Here is a 24,478-nt window from a genome sequence, read left to right as displayed (position 1 = left end):
TCCTATCCTGGTTCTCTTCAGCTGTGGCTCAGGTACTTCAGCTGATGGGCTCTGCTGTGACCTGTCTCTCTGTAGATGTGGCACCTGGGGACATGGGTTAGTGGTGACCTTGGCAGTGCTGGGGCGATGGTTGGGACTTGATCTCAGAGGGCTTTTGCTACCTAAACAATTCCGTAATTCTTCAGTAGGTTACAGCAGTGCTTGGGTTTGGTTGCTGTGAGATGAAACCAGGGCTTTGCTGGACTGAACTCTGCAAACCACAAGGAAGTATAGTGCTGATGGTTTTTATGTTCCTGTCCTCCTCAGGGATGAGAGCTGGTACGTGAGGTAGAGCCCATTTTATTTTTGTAGAATTCCAAAAGCATAAGACGTGTATTAACTCCAAACTACGGCCAGTCCGATTCCCTGAAAATCTGACCCTGACCTCCACCCGAGTTCCCTGCTTGCTGTACCAGTGGCCAGCAGTTAGTCATTTATCTTGCTCTGGCATGAGATCCTGTTGTGTTATCATGGGGTTGGTTTGAAGTTGTGTCAGGAGCGCAGCCCCTTCTGGAGGGGCCCCCAGCAGGCTGTAAGAGCTGCCCCTCAGCTCAGGGGTAGCTCCTGCAAACCAGGGCAGCGTGCGAGGAGGTTCCCACTGCGTGTCTCGCTGCAGCTGATGGAAGGGGCTGACACAGCCCCTGGCAGCTGCTGCTTGTGGCTCAGGGGCTTGCAAGGGGTCGCAGCGAGCAGTTTTGTCAGTCAGCACAGACAAGCATTCCAAAGCCTCTGCTAGGGTGGGGAAGAGCTTCCTGAATCCCCTGAATCTGTGCAGTCCATGTCACAGAGGAGCATGAAGTGTGACCCGGATTTTCTGCTTCTGGATGGCTTTGGACAAGTGGTGGATTCACTGCTGGCACATCTCTGTTGACCTCCATAGACTCTTAAAGCAGGGATTGCCTTTAATCTTTTGACACCCTCGTCCAGGCATTCCTGCCTCTCCGCATTAACCAATTAAGTTATTAGCTCTTAATACCTAAAAATCTAGACCTTCTGTGCCAGAGGGTAACAGAGAAACAAGATTAGGGAGATTGCTTCCAAAGCCTAGCATTTCCCAGCAGTGTTTGTAGCTGATCAGAGCCTGAGAAAGTAAAGCAAAGAGAATGGGCCGTGAGAGGAGGAAAACCCCTGAAACAATTCAGAGCGAAAAAGATCCCTAAAGAAGATGGAGGTGATTAGGTAATGTTCAACATGCTTCTCCTCTGAGTTGAGCAGAGAGAATACCCAGGAGTGCATACCCCTCTGGACCCTGCAGCAGGAGCACAAGCATCCTGGCTCTGGGAGCAGCAGCCCTGTTGTGTGACATGTGTTTTGTCTGGGGCCCATTGCCGCTGTGGGCAGAGCAGGCTGGAAAGCAGCCAGCTGGATGGCCTCTGTGAGGTGTATCTCCTGGATGGGAGAAGAGCTGCCATGCTGCTGAAGTGAGAGAAATAATTTGGAAGAGCAGGAGGAGAGAGGAGTCAGTATTACAGAGGATAAATGGTGAAGCCCTAGGATGGGCTAAAAGTATAGAATGGGGCGTGGTGTATATTGCTACTGAGTGTTTTGCACTTCAGTGCTAAGGGCAGCAGGTGCCAGTGTCTGATTTTTGGGGATTTTTTCTCTGGTGGCTGTGTGTGCTAGATGGAGGAGATCGTGTGTGCTGTGTGGGGTTGCAGCTTCAGGAGTTGCAAACGGCAGAAGTCAAGCTAGAACTAATAAAATACTGATTTTTCTACTCTCCAGCTATTTAAAAAGGGAAATAAGCATTCTGAGTAGTAAATGCTGCATGTAAGAGGCTGCAAGGTGAAAGTTTACCAGTGAGAAACCTCGTGTCTGGCATGGGTCATTTTAAGCCCAGGAGTGATGCTGTAGTGTGCAGGGGAGCAGGCACTGTCAGTCTCGTGGACTCGTTGGGGGGATGCTCTCATTTAAGCCTGGACTTCAGAACTCTTCTTTTCAGCTCAGGGTGTTGGATTCAGTCCCCACTGAGTGGTCAAGAGACAGCTGATGGGTACTTGTCTGGGGTTTGAATTCCAGGTACTTCCTTCAAACAGAGGAGACATCACCTGACTGACAATCAGTGGTTTTACAGCTGCCTCCTTATGCTCAGCTCCCACAGGACTAGCTCGATGCTGGGTTACAGTATTACAGTATTGCTGATTTAGAACTGAAATTTTATCCTGTTTTTACCCCAGCTGGTTGCTTCCCTGATTTCTGCCTTGCTAATCTGTAATTTAAATGGTTTCCAGTGTGTTAAAATTTGTGTGGAGTCTCTGGTGGCTGCAAGAGTGTACAGCACAACTTGGACCTTCAGGGCCTTGCCAGTTCTACCTTGAGACAGGATTCTTACCACGATCCTGAGAGCTGCCATTGCCCTCAGTGCTAATGAGCTCCTTTTCCCCTCAGTGCAGGGTTACCTTATGTGCATGGCTTCCCTATTCCACGTGGATCAAATAGTTTGAAAACTTCAGCTAAGCGGCTCGAGCCCTGAGGACGTCTTAGGTTTAATTGCCCCGCAGTTAGTGCATCGGGGAGGCCTACTCGGGTGTCTGTGGACTGTAGCAGCTTGTGCAGGTGCCAGGCGTGAGCGTGTTCCCTTCAGTCTGACCTGAAATCAGCACAAGAGTCCTTATGATTCCCACAGTACCCTGGTCTATCAGCTTTGTGCATCAGATCCCTGCTTGAGAACTGTATTTCAGCACCTGGATCTTAATGAGCTCATTCGGGTGTCTGAGGAAAATTCCTTGGAAAAATATTGCAGGCTGCCTTCAAGATTATTGTGGAATACCAAAGAATAGGAGAGATACTGCCTTGCTGTGACAGGTGTGCTGTGCTGCACAGTGACACCCCTGTTCCTGTGTTTTGGAAGGTGACTTCCGTATGCAGAGCTGAAGTTCACAGCTGTAAAATCCCCACCAGCACCCACGCTGAGCAAAGTGCAGAGGACCTTAAGCAGCATCCTGAAAGCTGAGCAGAATAATGTCAAAGTATTTTATAAACTCTCCCACAAAAATTGCTCAGTCAGAATGAAGGGGCACACTGCCCATAAATGTGAGATTTAATTAAGGATCTCTGAGTGGAATTATGAACCCATCTCCATGTTTCTACATTTGGAAATTTTCATCAGAAGGCGTCTCCATTCATCTATCTCTGTGTCCCTTGAAATGTATTGTCAGCTGGTATGAATCTCATCTGACTCAAGGGCTTTAAAGGCCTGCTTTTTTATTTCAGGTTGGAGTTTCTAACATGTCCAGGGTTGCATAAAGAGACTTTATACTGGGCAGAAATTACATCCACATAAAAATGCCATAGTATTAAGAAGCTGCAGAGATTTTTGAAGTATAATGGTCAATATCTTCTTACAGCATTTGTTTTGCTAGCACTTCTGGAAAATTCCAATATTATAAGAGTTAATACAAAGAGAAATTTGGGAAACTGGTTTTGCTAACACTCTGAAATAGAACCTTTCTTCAGCTATCATAGAAATGAAAATGAAATTACTGTTCATTTGAATTCATGCACAAGCATGACTGGAGGATATGGTCAGAAAATTCATTTATATGTTCAGATCCAAATCAGTGTAAATGAAGCATCTCCCATCTGCCTCCTTCAGCTTTACACCTGTGGAGGATGTGACCCACAGCGTTTGAAATGCACTCCAGAAATAGGAAATACAGATTTGAGGAGAAGCTTCTACGTGAGGGGACTTCCTAGATTCAAAAGATAGACTCATCCTGAAGGTGTTACCACCACATAACTGCTTTAATCTGCCCTTTTGAATACTATTTATGAAGTTAAAGACTAACTTACTCACTAGTATTTTTTCTTCTAAGTTCTGAATTGTGAGCTTGTTCAGCCTGCAATGACAATTCCTTCTCATTTTCCTTGGCTTTCGAAGGCATCAAGTGACATGAACTGCATAGCAATGCCATTTTATTCTCCACTGCATAGAAATTACTCGTTTTTGTTTGTAACACTTTGCTGGAGTGTTAACGTGAGTGTTTGTCCCCCAACCTGTGGAGGTGCACCCAGAGCTGTAGTGATACCAATCCGTGTGTTTGTGCTGGTAAAGCTGAGCCCCTTCTGCTGCCCTGGCAGCAGCCCTGGTAGGATTCCTTGGGGGCTGAGTGCCCTGGGAGCACACAGCCTGACCTGGGAGATAGCTGAGTCTGCAGGAGCTTCAGATCTGGCCATGCCCGTGTCCCTCACAGCAGTTCCAGCAGCCCCAGAAGGCGTTGCCTGTCATGGGTCTCCCCTGGAGTGCAGCTCACACCGAGGGTCAGCTGGACTGTGGCACACGCTGCTGTCGTGGCAGTGGTGCTGGCGAGAGCCTGGCTGACTGACATCCTCTCTTTGCCTGTTTTCCCAGGTTGTTGCACTGTCGTCGTGGAGCCTCCTGAGGGATTCAATCTACTACACCCTGTCTGTTGTTGCACTCATTGTGGTAAGTTTCTGGAGGTTATTCTTCTGTGGGAGCCCATGTCTACTGCCACCTGTAAAGGGAACCTGCTGTGGAGTCATAGGCTTGTAGCTAAAATCCTAGCTCCAGCAGTCACATGGATGTGTGCTTGTGGAAAACTGCTTGGAGTCTCCATGGTTCTGTAGGAACGCTTGGCCCAAGGGCAGGACATGGAGTGTACAGAGCTGTAGTTGGTGTGGGCTGCAGCAGCCCAGTGCAGACACAGGCTGCAGAGCTAAAGCTGAGCCCCACTGCAGTGGATGGTTCAGTGATCTCTGGCAACAACCTTTGTGGTTCCCTAAAAAATGTGTACTCATCTGTAAGGAGGCAGCATTTGTGCCCAGAGCAAAGAGATCCTGAACAACTACAAAATGTTAGTTTTTCCACACATAACTGGGGCAGGTCTGGTCAGTGCTCGCTGGCATCAAGTCCTTTAACAAAGGCCACAGCTGCAGCAACTCTTAGTGCTGTGCATATTCCAGTGTTCATCAGGCTCAGTAAATGCTCCAAATGCCTCAGAACTGGGCTACACAGTGAAAAAGTGTTAGCACAAATTTTAGATAAGGACAGTGCCGTCAGTTTAGCAATACCTTTGCGACTAATACCAAACAATGTGAGGAAATGTAAAAATTTAGTTTCCCATTAACAGTTGCTTTTCATTTTCCCCCAGCCTAGTCTAGTACCCTAAGATTCCCTAAGAAAGAAAGAGTGATTTTGTGAGGTTAACTTTGATCTGTAAGCAAGAGGGGGACTTTGGAGTCTGAAGGGGGTCTTGCATTTCTCAGTTTGGGTTACTTTGATTAGTGTGTTTCAACAGTGGGTTTCAGTCTGCTTCCTCCCACACGCACCTGCGTGTCAGACATGCTCTGGAGGTGCACAAACAGAGGGTCTGCCTCAACCCATTTGTAGTTCTGTTCCCCATGCTGCAAGGTCAGCCTTTTTTGCACCTGGTGAAAAGTAGTTTTCCTTCATAATTACCAGCAGTGAGCTGCAAAGCAAAAACCGTTTTGTTTGTTTTTGCTTTGAGAGCCTGACAGTGACCTGACCTGACAATACCAAAAAGTGTTGCTAAACAACAAACACGGCCACACATACTAATTGTAGTGAATTCCTCTGCACAAGCTTAAAGACATCCAGCAGGCATTCTCTTAGTTTACTCCACAGGAAGCACAGATGTGGGCAGCTGCCTGGCATTTAGCCTCCTGGTGCTTGGATTGGGCATTTCATTTATTGCATGGTAGTAAACAAGATGAAAATCTGTTGACTCTGTCATCAATTTTAAATTTTTTAAGCAAGGCAGGTTTTTCTTCATGGCTGGTTCACCTCCATGGTTGTCAGCTGCTTCAAGATGTGGAGAACCATTCTCTGTTGTAGTGTCCAGTGCACTCTCGAAATTCCTAGTTCCATATTCTATGTCATGAGAAAGTTGTATGGCTCATGGAATAGACGTCTCTGTTATCCTTAAGACTTTTCTCTGATACTTTATTGCTGCATAAGCTATTATTCATAATTACAGAATTGTAGGGGTAATTTTCTTTTGGGATGCACCCCATAATATCAGGACAGGGTTATTTTTTCCCTGAGCTTTGAGTTAGCTTCTCTCCAGGTGTATGCACGCTCCTCTCTCATCAGCAGTGAAGTTCAAGGCACTTCATGCAGCCAGGGGAGCTGGACTATGTGACTCCAGGCATTAGTGGAGGCTTGAAGGCATTGCCAGAACTCATATTCCCATGTTACAGCACTACATGGCTCATTTGGCTTGGGAGATGTGGAGCACATCCCATGTGTTTCGGTGTTACTCCGTAGCAATCATTGCAAACGACTTTGACACCCGTTAGGGAAAAACAGAAAGATGGGAGGAAGGGAAAACATTTTAAGTGGTTAAAGGTTTAACTTCTCTCCAGCTGATTTACCAACCCTTTTTTATGCAGTATTGCTCCCCAGTTGATGGTACATGAGGATTTCTCCTTTCAGAGTCAAACGCTGCTTCAGTTTAAGAAGTTTCTCCTCTCCTTTGCTCACCAGGGAACTCCTGGCTTCTCAGTGGCTCTCATTTTTCCTGTCCTTTTAAGGCAGAATCAAATTGAGGTGGCAGGACATTTTTACTCAAATTCTGACTCTTCAGTCCCCCTTGGTTCATCTGGGAGATGAGCCACAGGCTCCATAACTTGCGGTTCCCTCTTCCTGAGATTTGTGTGCTCCTTTCAAAAAAACACTTCAGAGTGTTGTATGCAGGGATAATTTTTCGTATCAGGGCATTGGGACTTCTCTGCAGCTGGAATAGAATCGTCAATTTTGAAGAATGATATTGCTTGTAGAAGGTTGCTTTTGTGGTGGTGTAAGCAGCAGCCTGTGGTGCTGTGTTATGAGTTGCACTCCACTGGTGTCTTCACTAATCATAAATAGACCTGAGGGGTAATAACTATATTCCTGCCAATGCTGAGATACAGCAACTTTAAAAAGCTTGATACTGTGCTGGTTAAATCAGTGTAACTTTGTCTGCTTCCATTTGCACTAGGAAAGGAAGTGCAATGCTGTTTTAAGAGATAGCAGAGCAGTATAGATTCACCTGTGTTTGCTACTCCAGGCCATTTGGTAAGAGTGAGTGAACTCTAAACCACAGAGGTTAGAACTGGATAAACCACACTTAACTGTACTTATTTCACCTTGATTCATCCCTGTTTTTTTTTTTTTTTACCTTATAATAATATTGCAGTGCTACCTTGTCTTCTTGTAGAGCTTGGCAAAACTTACTCTTTTTTTCCCTTGAATGGAAAAAGATGTCTGTGTATCTTAACTTGAAGCGACATGGTCAGAGTCATTAGTGGCAAAAGTGGGATGGGTGCTGTTTTTAGTCACAAAGGTCAATGCACATGCTTATGTCCCATCACACCAACACACTGTGACCTAAAACAGGCCTTGTCAGATTAGATCGCGGTGACTGGGAGCTGTAATTTACAACGTTTTGTGGTCATGTTTTCTTTTAGTTACTACCAGTGTAAGTTGCCTGGTGCCGGGTGTCACACGGGAGTTGCTATTTATGGCTGTATGGCCGAGGGGGAGCGTTCGCTCTGCTCTCAGGGGCTCATTCCCTTTCCCTCCCGTTGTCCGTGGGGCGCTGCCGTGAATGTGCTTCGCTGGTGCAGACGCAGCACTTCCCTGCAGGCACTTTGGGGGGGGTCCTGGCACAGGGCCGGGGTCGCCCCGGGATCCCTCGTCAGCCATCCCGGCGAGAACCGGCGGCGCGGGGAGCGCGGGCCTGGCAGAGCGCGGCAGCCACCTGCCGGTGCGGGGCTGCGGGGCTCACCCTGCCGGTGCGGGGCTGCGGGGCTCACCCTGCCGGTGCGGGGCTGTGCGGCTGCGGGGCTCACCCTGCCGGTGCGGGGCTGTGGGGCTCACCCTGCCGGTGCGGGGCTGCGGGGTTCACCCTGCCGGTGCGGGGTTCACCCTGCCGGTGCGGGGCTGTGGGGTTCACCCTGCCGGTGCGGGGCCGTGGGGCTCACCCTGCCGGTGCGGGGCTCATCCTGCCGGGGTGTGCCCCGTGCCACAGCGCTGCACCTGCCCTGGCAACCCTCACCACCACCACAGAGCTGGTCCTTCCCTCAGCCCTCACCATGGTACTGGTCCATCCCTCTTGGAATGGACACATTTCTTGCCTGAGGGGGCTGAGCAGCACTGTTGGGAAAGCTGCTGAGCCCAACTTGTCATCGGGTGTGCCGGAGGGGCTTTCATAGTCAGCTGGAGTGGCGGTCACCCCGAGCTGCTGGAAACCCTGGGCCCAGTGTTGAGCCAGCAGGATGCATTGGCAGCAGCGGCAGAGGTGGCTGTGGATCCGCTGGCTGGTCCTCGGCTGCCGCCCAGGAGCAGTCCCGGTGGGACAGCCAAGTGGGTCAGAGGGTGCAGCCCCTTCTTGGCTCACAGCTGCTTTCCCTGTAACTGCTGCAATAGCCCCGGTTACCACCAGGATCCACGGCATTCAGGAAGGAGTACCTGCCTGCCTTGACTAGGTGAGAGAAACTAAGGGTTGAAAAGCTCAAAGGCTGAGTAGGAGGGCAGTGCTGAACTACACCTTAGCTTAATGCCATTGCCCCAAGCCCTGGGTTGCTCTACTCTGTCTGCTGCCTCAGGTGATGAGCTGTTTTCAGCTATGGATTTGTGTATAACATGCTATTTTTAAACCTTTTCTCCACAGTTTATTTATGATGAAAGAGTTTCCTGGTAAGTGAATCCCTTTTCATTTTTACTGGTTACACACTAAAGCTGCCACAATTCGGGTTCCTCGGGAGAGGAGGGGGAATCTAGAAAGTTCTGCAGGGCAGCAGTTTCCTGTTGTGTGAGAAACATCAGCATAAGATGGGCTAGAAAACTAATTTTTTGAGCTAGAAGGGCCAGGAGAGCATTGTTCAGACTGTTCCTGATACAGCAGCAGCAGTCAGTGCCCTCTGCCCATCCTGCAGCAGCCCAGAGTTGGCAATGTGCTCAGTAGAGATGTGGTGTGCCAGAAGGGGCCACCCAAGCAGTCCTAAATAATTGTATTCCAATATTTGGATTTTAATAATTTAAAAACTGAAAGTTCCTAAGGCAATATTAAAGAGTGAATGACCAATTTAAAAAAAAGAATTAAAAACTTAATATCCCCATTAATGTGAATTAGTGTGGTGCAGTAGATGTGGTAGGCTAGGAGGGCTTCAGACACTTTTAGAAGTGGGCTTCCAGTTGCTTTGGTCTCGAGATTTTGTTTCCAATCCCTCTCGGGGCTGGAGGTGCAGTGCAGGTGGCTTTGGTGTCGCTCCCAGCCGCTGTAATTTGGATTACAAGCACTAGAGAGCGTCAGGCCGCTTGGCTCTGTGTTTTCCCTCACTCATTCTCGGCGGGGGTTTGTGTTGCATTTCAGAGGCAGGTTTCAAGCACCCTGTCTTGCGACGGGCTTGGTTTTCTTTGTTGGTTTTTCTTGTGGTTTGTTTGTTTGGGTTTTTTCACTAAAATTGGCTTGAGACCCAATTGTGCTTGACTGTGCTCTTCAACAAAAACACATCAATGGGGAAGCCGAGTGTTGAATCGCCAGAAGCAGGGCATGAGATATTGATATAACTGTGCAATGTCTCAAAATGCTGGAGGAGAAAGTGGTCCATGATTTTTAGTATATAGAGTCTAATAATGGCTGATTTCTACCAGGACTAGCACTTTGCCATAGGGAACTCTGCAGAATACAGTGTTTTGGCCAATGAAAAAGATTACCTACAAACAGGCTCTAAAAGTCATATTTTGTTTTCACACAAATTTTGTTATTTCATTAGTTTGACACAGAAACAGCAGAAGAGAAAACCTGTCGGTATCTAATGAGCAGTTTAAACTGCTGCCTGCTGCATTCTCAGTGCTCATGCAGCAGCAGTGAAGGAGCAGTGGCCCCTCTTTCAGGCTGTCTGGTCAGCGTGCCTTAGCTTTCTCACAGAGCCCCACACCCTGCCTTACCCGTGCAGGCCGAGCAGGACTGCTCCCCTCCCTCAGCCACAGCCCCCACGGTTATTGTCCATACAGGAGTGTCAGCGGTCCGTGGCTGTGCGATTTGTTTGTTGAACTCCTGAGTTTTGTCACTTGTTCTTAGCTGACAAGCCAGTTTAGCCAAGTAAAAGCAGAGTAGAAGTCAACAAAGCAAGGGAGGCATCGTGCATGGATGCGTGAGCCATTTCTTTGTGCATCCCTTTTTTATAGAGGAGTGTTCAGACGGCCCAGGAGGGTCAGGCCTTTCTGCACGCATGTGGTGTGACAGTGGGGGAATGGCTGAACGTCAGCAGCTGACTGCCGTGCCCTGCTCTGATGTGTTTGTGTTGCTCTTGTTTTTAGGTGGGAGTCCTTAGTCTTAGTGCTGATGTATGTCATCTACATCTTCATAATGAAGTAAGTCAAATGTGCCCTCGGCTTTTTTAAATTCTGAGGCTCCCCGCTCCCTTTGCATCACCCAGCCTTCACGACAGAGAAAAGAGGAAACAGCCTCCAGTTCTGCCAGAGGTTGGCTGTTAGGGAAAACTTCTCCACAAAAAGGGTTATTCAGGAACAGGCTGCCCACGGTAGTGTAGAATCACCATCCCTGAAGGGATTTAAAAGACATGTAGAAGTGGTACTAGGGGACATGACTTAGTGGTGGGCTTGGCAGTGTTGGATTAACATTGGACTTGATGATCTTGGGGGTCTTTTTCAACCTAAACCGTCCTATGAATCTGTGCTTTACGGATCTTGCCCTGTGTGAACAGACCAAGGCTAATGCCCAAGTCTGTGACAGAGCAGAGACCTGGATCCATCTTCAAGTCCACCAAAGCAGGCCTCTTCTGACTTCACTTTAGCATCCCTACTTGGAAATAAACAGGTGTGAGATTGCAGTCTGCCTTTTATGGGTGTGAAGCTCTGCAGTAGTTCTTGCTCGCCTGGAGACCTATGATAAAACTACAGCACAGTCAGCGGTAATTTTCTGAGCATACGACCTGTGTGAATTCTTTCACACAAGTTCCTGCTAGTAGAACTAGTCTGTTCTGCTGTTTGGTTGCCCTCCTCCTGTCTTGTTTTCAAAAGCTGGTGGAAAGGAAACCCAGATTTAAATGGGAACACTGAACAAAACCTACCAGCTGCCAAGCACACCAGTGGTCTTGTCTCAATAAGTAAGAGTAGAGATTTGTTTTGAAATTATGAGTAGAGTAAATACTCTACTGGGCTGACAGGAACACGAGTCAGAATTCATCTCACTTCTAATAATTAGAAACTTTCACATGGTGGGTAGCTTCACCCTTGCAACAATTAATTGACCAGCAAGACGGTTGTACTGTCTGAATATTGCTTTTTTCCCTGAAAGCAATGCTGTAGTGTGAACAGATGTTTCAGACCTGTTTGCATCTAACTGGAAAGGTTGTTGCCCTGGTTAGGTACCTTGGCCAGGTGTTTACAGGGGTCTGCCCTTGCCTTTGAGTACCATAATGAGACCCTTGGCTCATGTTTGTGTTAGCTCCTGGGTAGTCTAAGAAACAAGGATTATTCCTCTCCCTGCCAAAGCAGAGATGAACTGATCGTTTGGCCTTGTGTTTCTGTGGGGGGTCATCTCAGGTAAAACAACACATACTCAGGTGTGATTATGTGATAAAAAATAAGCTTGGATGACGACAAGCAATGATTACTCATGATACAGAATATTAATCACACCTAATGCATAAGCATACGTGTCATTCAGGATTCATGGCTCCTATGTTTCATAGTCTTCTGGGTACAGAGGGATTGCATGGTGTACAATTTACTATGCTCTGGCATACTCCTTAAAGCCAGAGGAGTTTTCTTCTCTCCCTTAGTTGGATTACACAGAATACAAGTCTAGGAAAGGAAAACTCATGAAGTAAAAGTACATCCTGAGTTTGTTTCCTTTGTGCAGGTACAACTCAACCATACATCACTGCTTTGAGAGAAAGACAAAAAACTCTGCAAATATGGTGAATGGTTTAGCAAATAACACGGAAATGGATGACAGCAGCAACTGCGATGCCACAGTGGTGTTACTAAAGAAAGGTAACTGTTCCAGTAAGTCACTCTCTTGCTTGCATCATTCTGAGTGTTTACAAGCCTGTCCCTGGTCTCACTGGGTGAACTGCTGCTGTCTTGTGAGCCATGAAATACAGTGGTGGGCAGGTGCTCCTTTTGTAACCCCCCTTCCAGGTGGGGGCACAGTGTGGTGGTCCCAGCCAGCACAGCCTCTGCCAGTGGAGACAGCTCTGGCCTCTTCCGGGTAATTCTTGTTGCTGTACAAGTGTTTGGCTGTAAGGACTCCCTCAAGCACGGGGCTGATTATTTAGCCCATTACAGCCACTGAGAGTCCTCCTGCAGGTCCTGTTACTCTGCGCTGGCATTGCCCATTGATATCCTGTTAAATTTAACTCCATTCCAAAGGGGCATCAACTGAGCAGAGAAAGAAGCTCTGCTTAGACCAGTGTACACTTTTCCCCTAGTGAGGGCAGGGTGGGGACTCTGTGTGCGTCTGGCTCTTACTACACATGCTGTCTTGAATGTGCACAGCTTTGCCATGTAAGTGATCTTTAAGAGTATTTCACTTTGGCTGAAATATGCTCCTGTTTAACTTCAGTATGATCACGTATAAAAATAATTGTGTTTCTTCAACTTAAAAAAAAATCCCCCATCCCATAGCTCAGCAGCAATATCTGCATTTGCAAGCATGTGCTAAACTGTATTTGAAGTGGGGGTTTTTGGTCTTTGAAACATTCAACAAGCATGTGCAGTGACTGCTTGGGATGTATATGCACCTGTCCTCGGGAATAACACCTCCCCTTGCCCTGAGGCACCAATTTAACCTAAGAAGCAGCTCTGCCACGTTGAGATCAGTCCCTTTGCTCCCATACCTTGGGCCACCCTGGCACATGCACTTGCTGCTGGGTTTGGTGGCACTTCCCAGCCATGAGCTGCAAGCCCAGGATGCAGCTTTTGTTTGCACTGGTACCTCGCAGGAGGTTTATGATTCTGAAAGCCATATAGGCCAGAGGGAGAGACTGCTGGAAGGAGACCTTAATTTCTTTTTGTTCCCTGGCTGCAGGAAATTTCCACCGTAAAGCCTCAGTGATCATGGTTGATGAGCTGCTATCTGCCTACCCACACCAGCTTTCCTTTTCCGAGGCTGGGCTCCGGATCATGATAACCAGCCATTTCCCTCCCAAAACACGTCTCTCCATGGCCAGCCGCATGTTAATCAATGAGGTGTGTCTTTTGTCTCCCTCACCAGCCCTTCTCCTGATTTTACTTTTTCCTGTAGCAGTGTTTGGGTTGAAATGGAATTCTTGTGTTTCTTCTGAATCCCTGATGGCGCTCTCCCATATTTTATCCTTCTGACATTGACTTTCTTAAGTCATGCCTTATATCTGTCCCCGTGAAGATTTTAGCAGAACAAGTTTCAGGTTGTTATGAGGTTGTGTTACCTGTAACTGTTGCTCACAGGAGGTGCCCCCTGCATTGATCTGATAACATCACTTGCACTTGTTTAATAATATGGTACTCCCCCGAGTCTGCATTTAGTCTATCCCTAGTCTTGGAGTGCTCCTGGAGTCAATTCCACAGCCACTAGTTCTTCTCTTATTAGTTGCATATATGAGATTTATCTAGTGGTCTGCAGACAAGCATCGTATTTTACCTGATTGAAATTCATCCCTTTTACTTTTAAAGCCAAATTTGTCTCTACTTCTCTGTTCTTCCCTTTCTCTTAAAAAAAATCAGATTAAAAAAATTTAAAAAACCTATCTTTTAGCAAGACTTTGTGCCTGTATTTACAGAGGCAAAGGCTGATCAACAGCAGGACTTACACGAACGGTGAGTCCGAAGTGGCAATTAAAATCCCTGTCAAGCACGTGGTTGAGAATGGTACAGGCCCCAGCAACTCAGCGGAGCGGGGCATGAACGGCACCCGGCGGGACGAGGACGTGGCCGAGGCCGGGAACGAGACCGAGACTGAGAATGAGGACAACGAGAACAACGAGAACGACGAGGAGGAGGAAGAAGATGATGACGACGATGACCATGAAGGGCCATACACACCTTTTGACCTTCCCAGTAAGAAGCTCCTGGGCTTGCGTTGTGTTTGTTTGGGTATTACCAGAAAGCATTGCAGACGCACGTGGAGGTACACACGTGTCTCTGAGAGCTCCCATCAGCCTGCCCTTTGCAGTGAGGGTCCTGGTCACAGGGAACACATAGAGGAACTGGGAAGCAGCAGGAACCTCTCAGTGTGCAGGCTCCTGGGGCTGGGCACACCTTTGCTGCAACTCTTGTGTTGGCCCTGTGCTGCTGTTGCAGTCAGAGGGGAGAGGGAGCAGTCTCCACAGGTTGTTTCCTGCCCCCAAAACATGGCTCACCCTCTGGAGAGATGGATCTCTGCTGACTGTGGAGGAAGCTGAGGATGGTGGGGCTGCTGTCGAGGCTGCTGCAGGTCAGATGTGTCTGTGGCTAGGACCTACCTTTGCTGGGAAGAGAGGTGGGCTCTTCCCTCAGTGGGACAGTGTAGTGCCAGCCCCTTTCCTTCCTCCCAGGGAGGGAGCACATGTGCTCTGACCCACTGCTTAAACTCTCAGGCAGTCACTTCATGTTCCTGTGCCTCTCTCTGCCCTCCATCTGCCATCACACCGTGATCTTCTGAACAAGGGAAGGTTTGTCATTGTCTGTTTGCTTAGCAGTTAGGCTGAGGGGTCCCTGGCATCTTCCTTGGACAGATTAACAAAATAATAACATCCTGGAATATAACAGACTAGAACTGTGATTGTTTCCTTTGTGGTGGTGTTTTACAGGTGGAAAGATAGAAATATTGAAGTGGGTGTTCACATGGCCTTTGAGTTTTGTCCTGTACTTCACAGTGCCCAACTGTAACAAACCCCACTTGGAAAAATGGTTCATGGTTACCTTTGCTTCTTCTACCCTCTGGATTGCAGCTTTTTCTTACATGATGGTGTGGATGGTACGTATCAACTAAACCAGAAACCACTGTCTGGGAGAAGAAACAGTAATGGGGTTTGTCAGCCTAGAGGAAGATACAGGAAGTTCTACACCCCTGAGTTTTCAGATGAGAAACTTTATTTCTGCTTCTATTTCTGCTGAACCTGTCCCCATTCAGAGAAGAAAACACAGAATCACTGTGCTGCTTCTGACTTATGGTTCACATTGCTTGGAGTCTGCTGTAGGGAGCTGAAAAGAGTGATGAAATCTGGAAATTAGGAAATGGGTGTCATTAGACAAAAGCCCCAAAATTTAAAAATATTAATCAATTTGAAGAATGCTAATTTATCATAGGCTGCATAGCAAAGGGAAGAAGAAATGAAAGGTATCTTCTCTCTGCTAATAGGAATTGTTTGCAGTCACTGCATATAGCATTTTCATAGTATAATGAACCACAGGGCAGTTTTAGTGTCTGCTTAACTAGTATTTGTAAGTAATAATGTCTGCAAACTTCAGCCGAGATCAGGGTGGTGGGCCACCATGTAGTCTCTTTTCCAGGTTAGTCAGGAAAATTGTGGGTGAAATGTATGAAGCAACTAACCAAAGAGGGTACCTAGCAGGTGAGTGCTATCGTCTGCCTATGACACACCTAAAAACCTTGTCACTGCTTCTCTTTAAAGGAAGTGTCAGTTTGTACTGAGAGACACACTCTTGTATCACAGCATATTGCAGATTTGGGCCAAGCCGGTCTTGGATGCCAGTGCTTGTAAACAGCTTGACAGTTTTTCTTCTCCTTAGGTGACAATCATTGGGTACACACTGGGAATTCCAGACGTGATCATGGGCATCACGTTCTTGGCAGCTGGAACCAGCGTGCCAGACTGCATGGCAAGCCTTATTGTAGCAAGGCAAGGTAGGTTCATCACAGGGATGTTGTACTGCTCTGCAAGTGTTTCCTTATGCTCTCTTTCTGTTTGGGTAGCACGGATGGCTCCTGCGTGTGAAAATATACAGAGCCCCTTTCCTGAGCCTGAAATTTAAAACAAGAACAAAGAGGGATATAAATTGTGTTGCTATTTTAAAGCAGCTAGCAGGTTCTTAATGGCAGTAACAGAACAAGTTTAAAAGGTTAAAAGTTGCAAGACTGTTCTGAGACATGTGTGACTGTATGTGGTTTCCACTCCTGCAGGTATGGGGGACATGGCTGTGTCCAACTCCATCGGAAGCAATGTTTTCGATATTTTAATTGGCCTGGGCCTTCCATGGGCTTTGCAGACCCTGGCAGTGAACTACGGATCATACGTAAGTCCTACATTTGTTCACATTGTTCTCATTTTATTTATTTTTAGTAAACCGTGATGTGCTGGCATCACTGCAGCAGCAGTATGCAACTTGGCCGGTATTAATGGATTTGTTTATTGTCAGATTCCAAAAAAACCTATGGATGGGCATAGCAGGTGCATGCTGAAGCCACTATCTAGTCCCTCCAGCTTCCTGGAGTGGTTTGCGTGTAGTGAGGGTATTTGCTCCCTGGTTTCATGACAGGGAGATCAGGATGACTGTGCTGTAGTGTAGAACAAAAGCGTCCTTCCCAAATCTCCAGGCATCACAGGAAATCTCTCCAGTTGTAACCCCTACATCTCCTGTATGATACCTTGATTGTCCATGTGCAGCATTCCAGGTGGGTACCCTCTGCAAAGTGAATTTTGTGATACAAAACAAACCCAGGATGCTGCTCCCTTAGGAGTCTTAAAAGATGTTTAAGAAGGAAATTCCATTTAGATATGCAGGAATGCAGCACATGTTTGAAGTTCCAGTTGGTTGAGACCTCTGTCTCATGGCAAGACCTGGGGAATGCAGGATTTAGACTGAATTGCTGCTGCCAGACAGAGGCACTGCAGGAAAAGGATCCCCAGACATACAGAGTACCCGCAAGTTTTTCAGCTGAGGGACTGGAAAGATAGCAGAGTCCTTCTAAAACTCCTTACTGGGGTAATTTCTGCCATATTTGGACCCTGAAGCAAAACGAGTCTGGGTTCTGGCAGTAGCTCCTTGTTTCCTCTTCAGCAACTTCCAGAACAGAACTGAAGGCTTTTATTTCCATTGTTTTTCCTCTGCTGTTTAGCCTCAACCTGGGTTACCTATTTCCTGCTGCAGCAGCTTGGCCGTGGCTGGAGCTGGTGGCAGCATCTTTGCATTTGCTGCACAGGCAGCACAGAGATCAGTCTGACAGAGGAGACGGAATGCACAAACCTCACGTGTGTGATCAGTCAGAACAGCATTCTTCTGGCTCACTTCAGCCCCTAGATACAAGCCAGACCTCAAAGGAGAGTTTGGGAATGTTGATTTTGAATGTTCTGCTGGCCTTGTTTTCCCTGAACTTCCACATTGTCACATATCCCGAGAAAAGGTATTCCATTGCCTCTTGGAGGAAATGCCACTCTTCTCATGAGAGGGCCTCTCGACTGATTTCTGCTCTGATTTGACAGATCAAGGACACATCTTTCTTAAGCTTTTGTTCCAGATTTCAGAATCTTCCGAGCTTCTGTGCTCACAGTTAATTCTATCATGAAATGGAGTAGGCTGCAGCGATCATCACAGAGGTGGAATAGTTCATCACTTCAGTGTGTGTTTTCAAAGCTGTAGTCTGATGGGACATTTGTGAAACAGCAGCATGTAGTCCAAAGTGAAATGCAGGAAAAGAAGGGGCTTGTCAGGAAGTTCATTTGGCTGAACTGGATATATATCACAGCTGGAATTTCTGGATGAAAAAGTGCAACTGTTTGGGTAAAAAAACCTTGCTGGTGAGCTCAAAGTACTTGAAAAGCTGTGAAGAATTCCACAGATTTTTCAGGAGGTGATGTATGCATGACATCTCCCTGTCATGCCACAGAACAGGCAGAAAAGGGACAGAAGAGGACAAAGACAACACGTGAGAAGGGCTATAAAACAATGAGAATTGAATAAAAAACCCCAGAAAGACAGTTGGAACAGTCAGACATTGATGTAAGACTGTTCCCAAAGCCCTGGGATGGCTGGGAGATGGATTCCATAGGTGGGTGCTGGGTGTAATTCCATAATTCCAGCTGCACTGAATCTGCAGTATACGTGCTGTGGAGTTCCCCTGTGCACACAAATGGATTTGGCTGGCACAGAGCAATGAAGGTGCTGGTGCAGAGCTGCTCCAGCATCACTCCTCTGGCACGTGGAGTCTGAGCTCAGCAGACTTTGGCTCGTGTGGAGAATGGAGGGATCCTTTAAGCAAATGGAGAAGTAAAATGAGAGAACAAAGGCATATGTAAACAGTGGGGATTCAGCCTGGTTTGGATTTAGCTCTTTCAAAACCACTTATCAGTACTGTACAAAAACAACTCATGGTTCTGTAGGATCGCTTTCTGAAGCAGACAGATGCCTGTTACGTTAGAAAATGTGGAAAGGCTGCCAGGAAAGTTCTTGCTATTTAGGTTAATTAATAGCTCTTTGCTTTGCCCAGCAGTGGGAGCTGGGCTAGATCCCAGGCCAGGAATGTTGCTTGTTTGGCCCAAGTTGAGAACTGTTAAGCTGGAGTCAAACTCAAGTGTTTTGATGCAGTAACCCTGCAGAGGGGGAGTTCGTGGTTGCTTTGCCTGCACAGGAACAGCATAAGTTGTGTTGCTGTTACATTTGCGAAGCTGCCATAAATAATTAGCATACACTTTCTACTTTTGAATAATCTTTAATAGCAACTTTTATTCCCCTGAATGACCTGCAAGGAAGAGCCCTGCAGGTAGTCCAAAGAAAGCAGCCCCAAACATTTCTCTTTGGAAGCACAGTCCTCAGCAAATCAGACACAGAGGCCCTTGGAATGGTCTGCTGGTTTTATGGAGGCTGAAGATGTAATGGAGAAGCAGTGTCTGCACTTCAGGTTGAATTCAGACATTTTCCATGCTAAAATAATTCCATCTTCTTCATTTGCTTCCTTTTCCTGTAGATCCTTTTCCAATTGATACATTTCATACTATGAGTTTTTACAGATACTGGCACTAGTCAGACAAAATTCCTGACCAAAATCCAGACAGGAATTTATTGCAAAATAGTATCTGTCTTTCCTAGCCAGCTGCTGTTCATTTAGGGTAGCAGGGAAGATGGCTTTAATTTGTGTTTTAGCTACAGAGTTAGTTTAGGATTTTTTTGACCGGTCTGTCTCTGGAGTTTTCAATGGCTGTGGGATCATGACATTTTTCACCTTCACTTAATGCAGGCAGTCCCAAAATTGACCTTCATGCCCTGAAGCAATCCAAATCCTTCATTTCTCTGGACAGTCAGTCTAGTGCTAATATTGCATTCTACGTGTAATGGTCATAGGAATAGAATGGTCCTGCTGTATATCCGTGCCCTTACAGCATATATCCTAAAGAAATCCTGGAGTATCTCTGTGAACAAACGATCGTCATGGCTGTAGCCTTTTTTATTATGTCAAAAATCAGTAAAGAAGGAAAATGTGCCATTTGTGTAAGCCACTATTTTAACACATGTGAAGGGAACAGGAAATCTCAGGCAGCAGCAGAGCTCTGCAAATGGGGGGGATGTTTGTGAGTACAAGTGATGGCAAAGCCCATGTAGGAGTAGAACACCTTCAAATGTTGTCAGGTCCTAAGGATGTTCCTCTAGTAACGCTTCTTCTTCTTTTACAAAACAGGGAGTAAGCAAAATAATCTGTGATGTAATGGTTTGACTCGGTATTTACAGCTTGCAAGCGAGTATTTAACAAGTCAGCAGTTTAAGATTATGAAAATGTCAACAGAGAGAAATATTGTTGCTTGAAATTGTGAGATGGTTTTAAAACCTTCCTTTTTTTACAGATTCGGTTAAACAGCAGAGGACTTATCTATTCTGTTGGTCTCCTGCTGGCATCTGTTTTTGTCACAGTATGTATATAGTCTTTTGTTCTTCATTTCCAAAAGAGAGCTTTTTATAGATATTTTCTTCACCTGTTCCTTCCTCAACTCCAGCTGAAATGGTGTTTGCAAAGTCTGTGGTTGTGGGCTGGGAGCGGTCACTGCTGCTGTAAAGTTCCTGAGACCTTGATCTGACACTCTGCAGCAGTCACAGGATGACACTCCTGTATTTGTATGTCATGGGTGGAGCCTGGGAGATCCATTAGTAATCGTTAGTTATTTTTATGCTAGAGCTGAAGCAGATCCTTTGATGCATGATGAGGTCTGTTCTCCTGTGGGACAGGTAGACAAAATGCTGTACAGGGTGCTTGGTCCTCTGTAGGATCCTTCTGCAATATAATGCAGTCCAGGAAAAATAGTGCCTGGACATGACAACGTTTCTATTGAAAGCAGGGCTTCATATTCCCTGACCTTTCCCAGAAATGACAGAGAGAGGAGGAATGATGTGACATCTTCCAAATCTTGAGACCAGGTGCTATAGAGGGGAGTCCTGTGTGTTACATACCAGAACAATTCTCACATACACAAGACTTTAATCTTCGGTCTGAGCAAACTGTTCAAAGTCAAGCACAGTCTTAGAGTGTGTGACTCTAGACTGAGATGCAGAGGAGCACATGAAACATTCTGAGTGATGAAAAGGGAATCTGGCCTTTAAATTTCTAATTGAATTAAATGGGATTGTTCTTACCGAAATGAAATTCATTGCAGAAACTTGAGCTGAAGTGATGTTAAGCCAGGGTGGTTTCCCTGACTGCTGTTCTGATTTGCTGCAGCTGTGGTCAGCTCACTTGCTGCAGAACTTGGTTTATGATTGCTTCCAGCCGATCATCATCAGTAAGGGGACAGCACTCTCCTTGCTCCTGTAGCTGAAGCGGGGATTTACCACTTTATTCAAAATGTTCCTGCTGCGGTGGCTTACTCTGTGTTTGTTGTAGGTTTTTGGTGTCCACATGAACAAATGGAAACTGGATAAGAAGCTAGGGTGTGTGTGCCTTTCCCTTTACGGCATCTTCCTGTGTTTCTCCATCATGACAGAGTTCAATGTTTTCACCTTTGTGAACTTGCCAATGTGCAGAGATCACTAATGCAGGTGGCAGACTGTCAGGAGGAGCTTCCTTCTTACCTGTGCAATACGAGCCACGGCTGGCATCTCCTGAATGTGGTGCACCTCCAAGTCGTGACACACGTCCTGCTCACTGTTCTTAGGACCCGTGGCCCCATCTAGGTTTGCCCTCTCCCTGGCCCCCACAACCTGGAACAATCCTGCATCCATGTGAAGAGGTTTTGTGTCAACGTTCATGTGATTTCCTAGCTCAATTTTTGAACAGTGGGACTGGGATTCGATGAACTGGCTGCTAACTGGCGTTAAGCCAGGCAAAACTGGTCTGCTACAATTCCTTCTTTTTTTTAAGTTATTTGATGGAAGACTAATTAATTTATGACTTAAGACTATTGCTACAATGCAGAAGAGGGTACGTCGTACAGGGGCTGACTCTCATGGAGAATCATGGGAATTTTTTTGGTTGTGGGGGTTTTTTGTTTGTTTTTTAGTTTTGGTTTTGCTGTTTTTTGTTTGTTTGTTTTGATGGGGGGGGTTGTTCTTGTTGTTCTTCTCTTTACTTGCCAGAGATCAACCTTGCATCTTCTCCTGAGCACTGGGTCTCCTGTAACAATCCAAAGGTCACAGGGCAATGTCAAATGGAAATGCAATTCAAGATACTCAGCATAAAAATGGATAAAAGGAGTTTGTCAAGGCAACAGCTGATGACTTTTTGCTATAATGAATCTTGTACAAGTGTGATGAGGAATGCAAGCTAAGTGTGGATACAAAGGGTAAACACTGCTACCATTTTACTATGAATGTTGGAGTGTTTATGGCATTTCCAAGCAATAGTTTGATTGCCAGCCCAGGAGGGGCTACCAAGGTGTCCTGGTTTTTAATGGTCTGCACGTGGCCATGGAAGGTCAGAACTTTCTCTGCTTCATCAGATTTCTTGTTTTGGGGGGGATTCAATTCTTCGTGTCTTATTCGTTCTGATAAGGACAAAAGTACGTATCGAAACTTTTCTAAATGAGTTACAGACACTGGTTTCTTTAAGAGGAAAGAGGCATATTTTGCACAGACATAGTTACTGAAGTCATAATTTGCCATTCTTTAAAGAATACACTGGACCTGGCCAGATATTTGTCATCTTAAGCAGTTGAACTTATAACAGATCATGTGGATTCATCAGCCCTCCTCTGGGAGGAAGACACACGTGGAATATCTTCAATGCAGACTTACGGATCTTAAGTTATTGTGAAAGTTTAGCTGTTCATTGTTCCAATACCAACTAGATTTTGTATAATTCTGTATTAATATGCAGGCAGATTCTACCCCCTGAGAAGCACCATCACAGCTTTGTTTATATGTATTGATACCGTGGATTCTTGCCACTGCAACTCTTGTATTTACTTTAAGCACTGATCACTTCTGATCTGTTTTGTATGTTTTTTCCTCTTTCTTGTATATGTTCTACTATGACATGTATTAAGAGATGACCAGCTAGGTGAATGTTTTTGTCTATGGTACAAACAGTGGCAAATATTAATGGTAAAGGTACAGCAAACCCTACATTAAAGAAAGAAAGGAAAAAGAAAACAAAACACCAAACTTTAAACTATATCAGCAAAAAAAGAACTCCAACTTATAAGAAAAAAGAAGAGAGTCATGTTCCATTCACAGACAAAAAGCCAATTTTTATTTCAATTGCACTTTTCGAATTTTCTGTTGGCAAAATGTTGTAAATGAAAATATTTACACCCTTGATTTCCATACAGCTCAGCACCTGATTTTTGTTCTTTCCTTGTTACGCTAAACATTCGGAGGCACTGGCAGCTCCTTGCACCGTGATTGTCAGCGGAGTCCTGTGGAGAGAGCCCTGTCCTGTTGGCCTCGGAGAGCAACGTGTGCTGGGGGATCCTTGGCAAGAAGAAGGAAGGGTCCAGGGACAGGCGGTAGAGAGAGTCAGTGATGTGTCTGCACTGTCCTTTTTCATTCTGGAAAGCAGTTGTGTTGCTACTTGTTGAGCTCTGCAGGTGTTGTTTGAGCAGCCTTCTCGTACCTGTGCCCGCGGGACGTCCTCTTGCATTAGGAAGCCCACTGTACCTTCCTTTGTTGGGTTTTTGTTTCTTTTGTTGTTGTTGATGTTGTTGGTCATGAGATGAATAATAATAATAACCACTAAAATGCCTAAAATACTTCCTTAAATCAAACAGTGTTGGCAACTATGTGGCCTGTGTCACTTAAAGCCACCCCACAAACACAGCTTACTCTTGTAGCGAGATGCAGTTGCTCCTAAGCAGAGTGTGTCCTTGCTGACGGAAGGGACAGATTGGCGGAAGGAAAAAAAAGGAGAGAAGTTTCATATCAGGGCCTATTATTACTTCTATTTTGAATATTTATACTGCTGCTCCAATGGAGCCAGTTGGATCTATTTCTACGAAATAGCCGTTACCTAACCCATGGCACAAAAACTGCATGAGTATTTTTTAGGAACTTTTCCTATTGGTGTGCATTAAATACTGTAGTAATCGTAGCTTTGCATTGTGTGTGAAACCTGAAATACCTTGCTTTGATATTTGTGTGTTGTGCTAGAACGTCCTGCAAGTCGCTTGTTCTAAGCAGAAGCAAAAGGAACCTTGAACTGCTGTTAGCTGTGCCATAGATGAACTGACACGCACTTCTGAGGTGTGCTTACGGCGTGCAGCCACATCAGCAAGTGCAGGCCTGTTCTGGAACATGACAGACCAACTGAATGTGCACCTTCTTGTTGTGGTTGCTGAAGGAGCCCGCACCTCTCACTTAGCGTAGCCAAAGCCTGTGGGAAAGCCCCCAAAGCAAAAAACCAGCAGTTTTGCATTCTTCCTGAGGTCTGCAGGACTCGCGCGGACAGTTCCGTTGGGATGCAGTGCATATCCATAGCTTTACTGAGTCCGGCAGGGACCTGAGTTGGGAGGGCTTGGACTCTGGAAGTCCCTGGCTGTGCTGGAGGACATCCAGCACCTGGCTTCAACCTCCTAGTGGGAAGCTCTGCTGTGCCTGTTGCTGCCCAAGCCGTGGGCTGTCCCTGGCATGTGGGGCCACAGGAACCAGCCAGGCTGGCAGAGCCTTTGGGGACTGGGCCAGTGGGTGGCCAGGGGGTGCTGTCTGGGGGAAGGAGGGAGTTTGGGGGCTGGGGGGGCTGGGGTTGAGGGGCTGGAGGGAGCCACTAGTGAAGCTGGGCTGGTTTGGGCAGGGGTTTTTAGTGTCATTGTGATTCATTTGCAGTTTTATTCTTCTGAAAGTGAGGGTCACACTTCATGTCTGAGGCTGCTCTGGTCTTTTGACCAGTCACCTGTTTTTGTTACCATTCTTAGCAGCTTCAGTGGATTCTAAATGAGTATTTCAAAGGGAGACTAAAGCGCCTTTTCCTCAGTGGAGAGGCTTCACTGCAGCTCTGGCTTTGACTTGCTGTAAGTATGTGATCCTTGACTGGCTTCTGCTTGACATGGATGGCCTTCGTCTGACAGCAGCTCAAAGGCACAATGGTAGGATAGGGTATGATATGAGGGGGTC

At 46.3% G+C, this 24,478-nt stretch overlaps 1 protein-coding gene across 11 annotated transcripts in view; it reads left to right on the top strand.

Annotated features, from left to right (window-relative positions):
* Positions 1–24,067, top strand: part of SLC24A3 (solute carrier family 24 member 3) — a 134,426-nt gene extending 110,359 nt beyond the window's left edge. For 10 of the 11 annotated variants that reach the window (XM_050315765.1, XM_050315762.1, XM_050315761.1 and 7 more), the window contains 11 exons: positions 4,391–4,465; positions 8,673–8,698; positions 10,325–10,378; positions 11,892–12,037; positions 13,062–13,222; positions 13,792–14,068; positions 14,800–14,966; positions 15,743–15,857; positions 16,134–16,246; positions 19,786–19,851; positions 20,817–24,067. In XM_050315765.1, coding sequence (XP_050171722.1) covers positions 4,391–4,465; positions 8,673–8,698; positions 10,325–10,378; positions 11,892–12,037; positions 13,062–13,222; positions 13,792–14,068; positions 14,800–14,966; positions 15,743–15,857; positions 16,134–16,246; positions 19,786–19,851; positions 20,817–20,966 — 1,350 coding nt within the window. In that variant the 3' untranslated portion in view covers positions 20,967–24,067. The remainder of the gene's footprint in view (positions 1–4,390; positions 4,466–8,672; positions 8,699–10,324; positions 10,379–11,891; positions 12,038–13,061; positions 13,223–13,791; positions 14,069–14,799; positions 14,967–15,742; positions 15,858–16,133; positions 16,247–19,785; positions 19,852–20,816) is intronic. The other variant, XM_050315766.1, reaches the window with a different exon arrangement.
* Positions 24,068–24,478: the final 411 nt, after the last annotated feature.

Source organism: Myiozetetes cayanensis, unplaced genomic scaffold, assembly GCF_022539395.1.
Source record: "Myiozetetes cayanensis isolate MyiCay16 unplaced genomic scaffold, myiCay2020 scf2-11, whole genome shotgun sequence".
NCBI classification, from domain to species: domain Eukaryota; kingdom Metazoa; phylum Chordata; class Aves; order Passeriformes; family Tyrannidae; genus Myiozetetes; species Myiozetetes cayanensis.
Note: the sequence above shows the minus strand (reverse complement) of the source record. Positions and strands in the feature narration are given on the sequence as shown.